Source organism: Saccostrea cucullata, unplaced genomic scaffold (genome assembly GCF_032062105.1).
Source record: "Saccostrea cucullata isolate Sc308-1 unplaced genomic scaffold, CSIRO_AGI_Scuc_v1 ctg1678, whole genome shotgun sequence".
In the NCBI taxonomy this organism is placed as follows: domain Eukaryota; kingdom Metazoa; phylum Mollusca; class Bivalvia; order Ostreida; family Ostreidae; genus Saccostrea; species Saccostrea cuccullata.
In genome coordinates, this window is record NW_026924271.1 from 126,121 (window position 1) to 138,983 (window position 12,863).

Genomic DNA, 12,863 nt, shown 5'->3' on the forward strand with positions numbered 1-12,863 from the left:
ACGGGACACCCCTCCCTGATAGTAAATGCCTGGATTTTGTTAATTGCTGAAAATCAGTTTGCTTGTCTCTGACAGGTTATCATTACTTGCATAAACTTATAAATACGTACTTACGCTTGAAAATGGAAAGAAGTCTCATACTTATGTTCGTTTTTAATTAAGTGTCTCTTATAAAAAATAAATAGAGAAAAAAAATTGTTAGATTTATATTCTTATATTTTGGTAATAGAGTTGTTGCGTTTACTTTATAGATCGGGATCGGGTTAGGCAAAGCAAGAGTTACTGTTCATTCTAGAAAATTCGCTGCTGTGGCGCTGCTACCCCGTTCCGGTTAAAAAAAAAATAACAACGTGAGTTTTCTAAGACATAGAAAGAGAAAAAAAATTCCGAGGGTATAAGAAGGTTTATTTAAAAATATTTAACAAGTACACAGATATTGTCGACAGGTATGGCGAAGTGGGGTGAAGGGGATCCACGCTGGATTGTGGAGGAGAGACCCGATGGAACTAACGTAAACAATTGGCACTGGTAAGGATAACAGGCGGGTAGGGACATACAATCTCTCTTTAGCTCTCTGAAAAAAAGATGTGTGAGCAAATCGATCTATCGAAGTGAAAAACTTAATCATATTGTCTGATTTTGACACGGTGTAATGACAGCAGTATTTCATAGGTAATTTTTAAAGCAAGAAAATAAGTACTTATAGTAACGTGATATCAACATAGAAAAGGTTTTTCTTAGTCATACGAATGTTGCTTAACAATGCATGTGACATTACTCGTGAAAAAAACCTCTTCAACCCATCTAACAAATACATACATTTAATGATAGACTTAGATAATTTATAAGTAACTCAGATAATTTATAAGTAATTCTAAGAGTGACATGTGTGCTGAATATGTATTACAGGGTGGAAAAGAATGCCACAGGTTGGTCAAAGGACAGACTGAAGGAACTTCTGACTGGTATTGTAATAGAAGATGATAAACGTAAGCTTTTTTTTGTTTTACATCTTTATTAAATTATATAAATACTATAAGTCATATTATGCTTATTATTGAAACCACTTGCACTTGTTTTGTGTATGGGGCACCCCCTACTTATTTTTACTACAATTAAGGTACATAACTCACTTTCAGGCATCCCTGCTTCAAGCTTGTATTCTGTTAATATATCAATCATTAACCTACTTTAAAATGACATTGTTCGCTTCAACAAGACACTTTTTACTTGTTAATTAAATCGTTTTAGACGTCTCTGGTTGAGCCTGATTTTTAGCTCTACTGGTCAGAGACCAGAAGAGCTTATGCGATAATAATGAGTCCATCGTCTGTCGAGCTGTCTGTCTGTCTGTCTGTCCGTCTGTAAACAATTTTTCAAAATGCTACTTCTCCTACAGTTTTGGTCTGATTTCAACATAACTGGGCACACATGTAGACTACACTAAGATACATAATTCTATGTATCGATTTTTGATTTCAATGAACGGTGTTGCTGTGGTTACTAAAAATAGAAATTTCTGTGAGATTCTTTTAAAATGCTACTCCTTCTACAGTTTTGGTCTGATTTCAATATGACTTGGCACACAAGTAGACTACACTAAGATACATAAATCTGTTTATCGGTTTTTGATTTCGATGAATGGTATTGCTGTGGTTACTAAAAATAGAAATTTCTTTGAGATTCTTTTAAAATGCTACTCCTCCTACAGTTTTGGTCTGATTTCAGTATGACTTAATACACAAGTAGTCTACTCTAAGATACATAATTCTGTATATCAGTTTTAGATTTCAATGAACGGTGTTGCCGTGGTTAATAAAAATAGAATTTTCTGTGAAATACATTTAAAATGCATTTCCTCCTACAGTTTTGGTCTGATTTCAATATGACTTACCACACAAGTAGTCTACACTAAGATACATAATTCTATATATGGATTTTTGATTTCGATGAACGATGTTGTCGTGGTCACTAAAAATAGAAATTTCTGTTAGATTCTTTTAAAATGCTACTCCTCCTACAGTTTTGGTCTGATTTCAATATAACTGGGCACACAAGTAGTCTACACTAAGATACATAATTCTATATATCGATTTTTGATTTCGATGAACGGTGTTGCTGTGGTTACTAAAAATAGAAATTTCTGTGAGATTCCTTTAAAATGCTACTCCTCCTACAGTTTTGGTCTGATTTCAATATGACTTAGCACACAAGTAGTCTACACTTAGATACATAATTCTTTATATCGGTTTTTGATTTCGATGAACGGTGTTGCCGTGGTTAATAAAAATAGAAATTTCTGTGAAATACTTTTTAAATGCTACTCCTTCTACAGTTTTGGTCTGATTTCAATATGACTTGGCACACAAGTAGACTACTCTAAGATACATAATTTCGCATATCAGTTTTTGATTTCGATAAACAGTGTTGCCATGGTTACTAAAAATAGAAATTTCTGTGAACTTTTTCCTCCTACTTCTGTAAACTTTTATTAAAAGCTACTCCTACAGTTGTAGTCTTATTGCAATCTTGCCACAAAAAGAGACTTAATCAAGGATCATTATTCTATTTATTGCTTTTATAAAAGTTTTATGTCCCAACTGCTACTTTTCTCCTCCTTTATTATAAGTACAAACCAGTAGAGCCACAGACTTGACAGAGACTTCTGGTTTAAACTTCTCATTTATTCCTCGAAAATAACCTCGATAAAGACTTTTGTTGGGATACAAATTTCCAGTTAGGGTTACAATGAAGGATAAAACCAGAGACCTTGGAATGGAAAACTCTGACGTCTGGTTTTATCCTACCCCCAACCTGAAGTTGTATTCCACCAAAACTCATTATTAATAATATGTATGTACATAATTTTCAAGGAATAAATGAATGTTTTACAATAAAGAGGCTCAACTAGAGACGTCTGAAATGATTTGATTGACAAGAATAAAGTCTATTGAAGCAAATGATGTCATTTTAAAGTACGTTAATGATTGATATATTATAAAAATTAATACAAGCTTGCTTGATGTGGGAGTGCCTGAAGATGAGTTAGGGACCTAGTGGTAAAAATAAGTAGGGGGGTGCCCTTTATACGAAAGAAGTGCCTGTGATTGAAACCCACTGAAATTATGTAACAAACAAAGTCATATGTTAATTGGAAGGAAAGTGAAATGATAGGTCCTAAATGAAAACAATTATGGAAATTAAAAAGTCGTCACAGAGTTAAAAATGAAAAAAATAATGGAAATTTAGTGAATTTCAGATGCAATAAAGTATGCTTTTGACTATTCCAGATTTCTGTGAAATCAAGGAGGTAACAAGCATTGAAGGGGAAGCATCAGCAAATAACAGAAAAGCCAAATTAATATTTTTCTATGAATTTGTTATCAAAGGGGAGTGGTCAGGTGAGATGATAGATTTTTAAATATGAATAAATCTATTAGAATGAAAAAAGAATAAATGCTATAAGGAATATAAGTAAAACATTTATAATGTATCATTGTAATAGATTGAATACTGATAGAAAAGATTTGATTTGAATTTTTCAGGTAATACACTGTAATATTAAAATGTGTTTTGCAGGTAAATTTAAGGATAGTGACAAAAAGTATAAAGGGAAATTTGAGATACCAAATCTGAGTGAAGAGAATGATACAGATGAAATTGATGTAAGTTAAGAGATTTTACTTCGCAAATGCACCATACATTGTATATGTTATGATGTTATACTTTAAAACATGGTGGTGTATTAAATGATGCATTTTTTTTATCAGTTTAATGTCACAGTCTCTAATGACTCGGATGAAGCCTTCAAATTAAAGGAATTTCTACGGAAGACTGGAGTCACTCTGGTGAGACAAAAGATGGCAGATTATTTAAATGATTTAAGGCATGGTAAGATCATAAGACATTATCAAAACGGTAGGAAAGAGATAAAACTTTTCTATGCTTGAACTACAACTCAAGAGTTAAGAAATCTGAATTTCTACCCCCTCCTCTATAACACAGTACAGGACCTTGTTCCTAAACAATGAGTTATTTTTATTACATTCTGTTTGAAACTTTTTTCTCAGCTTTCAACTCACCCAAAGCTATTGTTTCCAGTTTAACTGGAAATATCAGCATTAAAAATAAAAACAAAACCCTGATGCTCTTATGACTTTACATTCATTTAGTTTTTCCCTTTCAACAAATAGTGTTTATAGCTTTGTTTAGATCCTGACTTATTGATGATTTTTTTTTTTAATTTATCAGAGTACAGTAAAGGTGTTGTCTTGCCAACCAAAGGAGGACAACAGGCACCTGCTAAGACTGTAGCAGGAACAGTAAGTGTTTCCAAACATTTACATTTTAGACTTCTCCCAACAGCTTAAACCACTTGACTTCAAACTTGGCCCACATGGTCACAAATTTGGATGAAATATTCAATTTGATGAATACATGTAAATTATAGAATTATTTTGACTATTCTTTTGGAAAGCCGCCCAATATGTAGGAGCGTGTTAGAGGCAAACGCCTTAGTGCGGGTTTGCCCAGAATGCTTATATCAAAGTATCAACTTAACACTAGAAACATATATCAAGTTGAATCAGTTAGTTATGTATCTAGGTTGCCATGGTAACACGGAGATTTTCAGCTACTTCAAATATTTATCAAGCCTTGATAAGGCTTAAAATTCAACAATCCACTCTCACAAAAACAATACTGATTGTTGCCAAAAATATGTATGTAGATGATAACCAATGGCAAATTTCAATATTAGGCCTAGAAAAAAAATATGTTTGTTTCTGCTTTCAGGCTGAAAAAATATAGGGTAGGTAGGTAGGCAATTTTTTTTTTTTGAAAAAAATTTTTTTGCTTCTTTAATCAAAACGTGTATAGAAGTAACATTAATGACAAAAGAAATGGTGTTTTCAAGCATTACTGTGACTTAACTTATAATAGAAAGGTGACCCAAACTTCTTTCTGTCTTGAAAAGCTTGCAAAGTTGGAGGCTATAATTCCCTGGTTGAAATCTTGGACATCATGGGACAAAAGCATTAAAAAAATATTTAGGGTCGGCACTATAAATTAGGGTCGGTCGGGAAAGCGGAAACAAACATAATTTTTTTCTAGGCCTTAAGATAATTGTATACAATTATGATAGGTGTTACATGATCAAATTCTATCAACAGTACAAGAAAAACTATAAAAATATTTTCCCTGAAGTAATATGGTATCGGCATTATTAACCTAAATATAACTTGCATGATTCCTATGGTAACACATGGAAGCCTCACAAAATTTGTTGTGAAATTTTGATTAATGTTGTTATCTTAGAGAAAAAAATGAAAATTCAAGACCATCAATTAAACATCATTAGAAACTTAAAATACAGATAAGTTAAGAAGACTTTGGAGTAATAATCAATCATTTGAAAGGCAAATTGAATTTATACTTTGTTGATGTGTGTTTTAAAGAATAGCTAGAATTTTTCTATTATAATGATTCATGAAAATGTAAATAGGGAATATATCTAGTTTTAATGAACGTTTTAGTAAATGTTATTTGTTATTTAAAATATTTTAAAGAATAAGTCTAAAGAAGAAATGAACAAGCATGTGGTGGATACCAAAGTTGCCAAACCCTTAGGGGTAAAAATCCACACCAAGAAAATTGTTGGGAAGGAGGAATTCAAATGTCGTGCTGAGGACCTGTACAGAGCTCTCACTGATGTACAGGTAAAGAAATGATTTTAAAAAATATTATTTTCAGTACTTTAAACCAATTATTACAGTTCTTCACTCAGAGTAACATAATTTTTGTCCAGAAAAGCCACTATTTGCTACATGGACATACATCTATATTTCTGATGGTTTTGAAAGAAAAAACAGTCACAAGTTAAACTATCATCAAACTGTCGTTAAATTTTGTGATGAATACTCATGAATTAAAAAGCTGAAAAAAATTGTATTGTGCTTAGTAAGACAAGTGAGACATTGCTGACAGAAATTTATTAATGTACAACATATTCAGTTTAACTCTGCAGCATTTTGAATTATTTTTATAGATGGTTCAGGCCTTTTCAGCTAGCCCAGTGGAAATGGAAGTTGAAAAGGGAGGGCGTTTTTCTCTATTACATGGAAATATAACTGGTGAATTTGTAGAATTGGTAAGCAGATTCATTTCTTCTCATCAGATATGATGATATTAGTCAGAATGAATTATCTGCCCCTTCTATGTTTTTTTTTTGCTTCCTCGCAAGGCTGATCTAGCAGTACTAGAATTATAAGTTAAGCAGAAAATGAATTCCTTAAAAATTCAAAATTTATAAAGAAGATATAAGTAAGACGCTTTCCCGTAATTTTGGAACTGAAGTGGTTTTCAGTTTTTGAAGGATTATTGTTGAAATAAATCAGCATGCAGAGCATCCAAACATAGGGGAATAAAATGTTTCTTGAACTTCTCTAAAATAAGTTATAACAAGCATCAGCCCATCAGAAATATTTTTATGAGCACTGTATATGTTTTATGAGACAAAAATGCAATTAGAAATCAATAAACACTAATTTTACATTTTTTAAAATCTTTATCAGTGTGACTTCCAGTTACTGTGTGTGTATTCTTAAAAACATGGGCTTCATTTTTTAGAAGCTATGGTACAGACATGCATGTGCTTATTCATGAATGCTGCTCAGAAATTATTAATACAATATATGGCACAAAAATGTGTAGCACTTGTGAATATGCCAACAGCTCAGTGCCTTATAGTGATTGTGCTAAATTTTGAATGCACCAATTTATGTACACGTACAGTACATCGGGTTAATATTTTTTAGGAAACAGTATATACTTACATTTATTTCAGCTCATTACAACTATTATCAATTACATTACATTGCAACTACTTCACAGAACAGCTATATATTACTGTGATGTACACATTCCATTGACACGTGCATTGCATATACTGCAATTAAAAGAAGCTTTGAAAAAAAGTTATTGAACCATACATAATGTGAATATTGGATTCTCTACACTTTAATCTTGAATAGCAAATGCAAATCTCATTGAGTTACATATACTTGCTTTATTTTTTGTTTATGCATTTCTCCACATAAAAATGCCAAGTAAGAATTGTTCAATGCTAAGCCTTTCTTGTGACAGTTCTGTTTACATGTTCTTTACAAATGCATGTAAATGTTAGAAATATTTTGAGTGTAGTAGTATAATAATGAAATATATTTTCACTTAGCCTATTAAATGTATTGCTATTTGCAGATTCCTAATCAGAAAATAGTACAACATTGGAGAGTGAAATCATGGCCAGATGCTCATTATTCAACAGTGACTTTTGAATTTGATGAAAAAGATGACTGCACTGTGCTTAACTATACACAGACTGGTGTTCCTGACACAGAATACGAGAAAACAAAAGAAGGCTGGGCCATCAACTACTGGAACAGAATGAAACAAGTGTTTGGATTTGGCTCTAGTATATACTAATGGAAAAGAAAATCTAAATATTCTATAAATTTACAATTTCTGAGTGATCTCCTCAAATGTGTCTTGCATTTTTGATGGAGAAATAAAACAATTTGAACAACAGAAGAAGAGGAAATTATTTTGAAATACCATACATTTATCACTTTAGACTTCATCATCTGTGATCCATTACTGGCACACTTTGTATCTTGAAATGTATTTGGGTTTATATTGTAATTGAGTTAAGATGTTTTGTGACAAAGATTATTGTTCCTTAGGAAGAGTTCTCCATCCATTTGTCAATTGGCAATTTTTGACCCCCCACATAAACTCAACCATTATAATGCTACATCTGATTTCTTGATTTTCACAATTTCTGGTTTTAAAAATGCATATGTAAATGCAGAGTAAGTGAATGAATGATAGCAAATCACCATATTATGAGTAGCTCACTAATAGACATATTCACAAATGTCAAAAATGTGATTGTTGAATGGTAGAGATTGGAATACTTTTTCTTGTCTACTTTTTGTTAAACAAAACTCATTGTGACTATAGATACATTTAATGCTATTAGACCAGGAAAAAGTGAAGTATCATATTTAGGCAGACGCTTTTAATGATGAAAAAACAAAAAGTTTAGCCCCTGTTTAAATAGCTATTTATGACCTAATGATAAATTCGGCCAATCTCCTACTTGTAATAAATATCAAACATTTCTCTATATACACAGTAAATTTCTACCATTTTCAGCAACATTTGAGTTTTATACAGAAAATTGGAGTGAAACTTAGTCACTATGTTAAACAAATAATTCAGTGGCTATATATAAATAGTCACTCCTTGTTTTGTGTTTTTTATGAGAGCAAGGTGTGGATTTTATTAAGTGATTACTGTAGATTCCTTATTTTACACGAGTACTTATTATTGCGAAATGACTCTTTAACGTCAAATCAAGAGAATATTTATTTGCGATTGATAAAGAGAATTTACATGGATTTCAGCACCATGAAAAATAAAAGCAACTTATTTTATTTTGCAAGTGATGCTTCACCCAAAATTATGCTATAATAAATTTCTTGAGTTTAATTAGGAATTTACAGTATATTAAAATGTACATACTTATGACTATCTAATAACCAAAGCCTTTGTTTCTCTTCATATTTTATGTGCCGAGTGCTTTTATTAGCTCACCTCAACGAAGTTGGGGGAGCTTATGTAATACCCTCGGCATCGGCGTCCCAGGTTAAGGTTAAGTTTTTGGGAGCAGTTTTCTTTTTAAGTACTTCTGTGTCCTATATTGATTAGACATGCATGGAAGATGGTTCTAGTGTGTTTCATTGTATCAGTCAAAGTTTCAGATGCTGCAATTTCAGCAAAGGGATGACCAAGTTAATGTTTTTGGAGCAGGTTAACATTTTTGGTGCAGTTTTTGGTGTAGGTTTCATTTCCAAGTAACTATAATCCCTATGTTGACCAAACTTGCATGGATGATACATCTAAGGATAGATACTACTGGGCTTGCTTCGGATGCTGAATCTGACCTATATTTTCCGGTTGATCGAACAGGTTAAAGTTTTTGGTGTAGGTTTCATTTCCAAGTAACTATAATCCCTATGTTGACCAAACTTGCATGGATGATACATCTAATGATGCATACTACCGGGCTTGCTTCGGATGCTGAATCTGACCTACATTTTCTGGTTGAGTGAACAGGTTAAAGTTATTGGTGCATGTTTCATTTCCAAGTAACTGTAAGCCCTATGTTGACCAAACTTGCATGGATGATACATCTAAGGATGCATACTACCGGGCTTGCTTCGGATGCTGAATCTGACCTACATGTTCCTGTTGAGTGAACAGATTAAAGTTTTTGGTGCAGGTTTCAATTCCAAGTAACTATGAGCCCTATGTTGACCAAACTTGCATGTATGATACATCTAAGGATGCATACTACCAGGCTTGCTTCGGATGCTGAATCTGACCTACATTTTCTGGTTGAGTGAACAGGTTAAAGTATTTGGTGCATGTTTCATTTCCAAGTAACTATAAGCCCTATGTTGACCAAACTTGCATGGATGATACATCTAAGGATGCATACTACCGGGCTTGCTTCAAATGCTGAATCTGACCTACATTTTCCGGTTGAGTGAACAGATTAAAGTTTTTGGTGCAGGTTTCATTTCCAAGTAACTATAAGCCCTATGTTGACCAAACTTGCATGGATGATACATCTAAGGATGCACACTACCAGGCTTGCTTCGGATGCTGAATCTGACCTACATTTTCTGGTTGAGTGAACAGGTTAAAGTTTTCATCAAGAGATGAAAATTCTCAAATTTGCTTCAGATGCTGGATTTTGATTACATTTTCATGAAGAAGAACTAGTTTAAATTTTTTATGTAGGTCTATTTCAAAGTATAAGATCAAAATTGCTTAAATATTTTCATTTTTGGAATGGTACACTTTTTGTTGGTTAATTATGTGAATTTGCCTTATTTAAAGACAACATTCGTTGAGGTGAGCTCTGTAATCTCTGATTACCTATGTTTGACAAACATGCATTTGATAACTTTAGTTTGTTTTCACAACTTGGCTGAATATTATTCAATTCTAACTACCGTATAGCGGGTTTTCTTGGCGGATGTAAAATTTGGCATTTTGCCTGCTCAAAGGTATGCCAATAATTTTGGCGTAATTTATTTTAACGGACACAGTAATTCAGCTCTTTATAGATGAACACTAAGAAGAGTATTAACTATTTTAGCGATTAAAATTTTAGCGGGCTACCATCAAAATGCCAAAATAAGCCAAAATTAGCACCCAGCTAAAATAACCCACTATACGGTATAATGAAGTCCAGGCTTATAATGAAGTTATGGTCAAAGTTATGCATGTTGTAAAAAAAAAAGACTAAATTGGCAACAGTATTTACAGCTGCTGAGGATGTGTTTCATTCATTTGTCCTACATATAGCATCAATTTCTTTGCTTTACATTACACTATTTAAGTTCCTTTTTAATTAAACTACTGTAGATGTACTTTTTCCACTTGGGATTAATTTATGCTATGTTCAAGGTAACAAATTTTCTGCAAAAATTTGTCACAGTGCTTTTAAGACATATAATTGAAATTCAAGAAATCGACTTAAGATTGTTACCTATAAGTTGAATTGAAATTGTGATTCTGCGAAATTACTACCCTGTGGAAAAGGTCAGTGTACGACATTTCATTTTATGGTTTCAGGTCGTTTTTTGGTCAGATTTGTGGAAAGAGTAGGAGAAAAATGTGAAATAGATGATACTTTTCAATTATTTTATATTTTAATTGCATATGTTTTTCATTTCATGCTCTTAGCACTTCTGTGTTGGAGAATACTCCTGACCAAGTGCAGGTAAAGAAAAGATTTTTTTTTTTATTTCAGGGTGTTCATTATGTAAGTAAATCATGTGTACTGTAATCATGTGAACTCTTTGAGAAAAGTTTATCATCTTGGCCTACATTTTAAAATAAAAATAGAGAGAATTTATCTATAAAATACAGGTTAGAAAAATAGAATGTCCATTAAAGTTTGAATTCAATATTTTGCAATTCGAATGAATCCATGTCCTTTCTTTGATACAATTGTGTGGCATGTTCAAATCATTTTGTTTATTTCAAGTAAAAAAAAATGCGAAAAACTGTTGCCTGACTTTTCAAAGATTTTTCCGAGAAGCATCTTCATATAGTGTAAATTTGTTTAACATTGCTTTTGGGGTAAAAGATTGATTGATTGATTGTATATTGTTTAATGTCCCTCTTGAGAATTTTTCACTCATATGGAGACACCACCACTTGCGATGGAGAGCTATAAATTTTGTCCTATACTCGGCACTTAGGTCCATTGAGCAGTGAGGGATCTTTTTCGTTCCAGCATCTACTGCGACACGGGACCTCAGTTTATAAGGTGGGTGAACAAGGTGTGCAGAATGCTGATAGCTTTAGATGTATGAAATTGCAAAGTGTATCAGAGAAAAGTTCTCGTAATTAAAATTTATCAAATTTTTATAAACAAAACGTTTTCAAGAAAACAAGATGTTTTTAAAAACACTGATGCCCCCCCCCCCCCCACGCCCCCCGATATGGCAGCTTATTGGGAGGGTTGAATTTTCTTAAATGCATGTCAAACTCCAAAGGTTTAGGTCAAAATTATTCGTACCCAAAGAAAGTTCTTGTCGCAAGGAATACACCTGCGATAGATGAAGGCCATTGTCTTAAATGTTCAAATGTTATGGCAAAAAGTTTATAGTTAAAAAGTGGTTCAAACTCTTAGATCGAGGTCTAAAGGTCAAATATATTTTTACCTAATGAAAGGTCTTGTCACAATAAATACACATGTGAAGTATGAAAGCCCTAGTACGAACTAATAAAAAGTTATGGTTAAAATTCGGAATTTTTGGTAAAAAGTGGGTCAAAGGTCAAAAGGTCAAATTTGGTGGTAACAAAGGTAAGGTAAAAAATTTCTAAACTTTCACCATAGCAATACATGTAATTTCTGATGGTGCTAGGTCTTTTATACTTCACATGTGTATTATTCACTGTGAAAAGAACTTTCATGGGATATAAAAAATATTTGACCTTGACCTTAGAGTTTAGTCCATTAAAAAAAAAAACCTTTAATCTTGACCAAAACTGTTGAACCGTTATTATTAGGGCTTTCATATTTCACAGGTGTATACCATGTGACAAGTCCTTCGATTGGATACCAACACTTTTTACCTTTTGGACATTGACCTTAGAGTTTGTCCCACTCAACCTTGACCATAATGTTGAATATTAATGAAAAATATTAAAGCTATAATTTAAATAATTCAGAGTAAAAATGTTCGAATGGAAAACGCGCTCACTACGTCAGTCCGTGCTCAGTGGTGTTTGCAGACTTTAACAATTGAACACACCCGGTGATTCGTGAAAGTAAACAATAACAAGGCTGTTGGTATCTAATGAAAGGTCTTGTCAGAAGGATTACATATGTGAAGTATGAAAGCCCTAGCCCTTACCGTTCTAAAGTTATGATCAAGGTTGAAGTTATATAAAAGTCAATCTCCAAGGTCAAGGTCAAAAGTTCAAAGTTGTTGATATTCAATGAAAGGTCTTGTCACAAAGATTATATATATATTAAGTATGAAAACTCTAGCCCTTACCCCTCTAAAGTTATGGCTAAGGTTAACTTTTCAAAAGGTAAGAGAAACTCCAAGGTCAAGGTCAAAAGGTAAAAGTTGGTACCCAATGAAAGGTTTTGTCACAAGGATTACATGTGAAGTACGAGGGCCGTTCAAAAATTACGCGGACTGCATGTGCTATTATTTACTCTTACAGACGTCATATAGTTATGAAATTTCACAGAAATATGTATCTTAAAG

The 12,863-nt window shown here is 32.8% G+C and overlaps 1 protein-coding gene across 1 annotated transcript; it reads left to right on the forward strand.

The window, feature by feature from the left end:
- Positions 1–432: 432 nt before the first annotated feature.
- Positions 433–7,998, forward strand: LOC134266096 (activator of 90 kDa heat shock protein ATPase homolog 1-like). The gene is made up of 9 exons (XM_062748330.1): positions 433–528; positions 910–989; positions 3,291–3,401; positions 3,580–3,665; positions 3,771–3,891; positions 4,252–4,322; positions 5,568–5,717; positions 6,047–6,148; positions 7,258–7,998. The coding sequence occupies exons 1-9, from the start codon at positions 449–451 to the stop codon at positions 7,480–7,482; spliced, it is 1,026 nt and encodes a 341-aa protein (XP_062604314.1). The 5' UTR covers positions 433–448; the 3' UTR covers positions 7,483–7,998.
- Positions 7,999–12,863: the final 4,865 nt, after the last annotated feature.

Bases quoted from the DNA above. Each gene is read 5' to 3' on its own strand.
- LOC134266096 (XM_062748330.1), top strand. From the start codon at position 449: ATGGCGAAGTGGGGTGAAGGGGATCCACGCTGGATTGTGGAGGAGAGA. The intron at 3,666-3,770 runs GTAAGTTAAGAG...TTTTTTTATCAG, and splicing joins ATGATACAGATGAAATTGAT to TTTAATGTCACAGTCTCTAA. The intron at 5,718-6,046 runs GTAAAGAAATGA...TTATTTTTATAG, and splicing joins GAGCTCTCACTGATGTACAG to ATGGTTCAGGCCTTTTCAGC.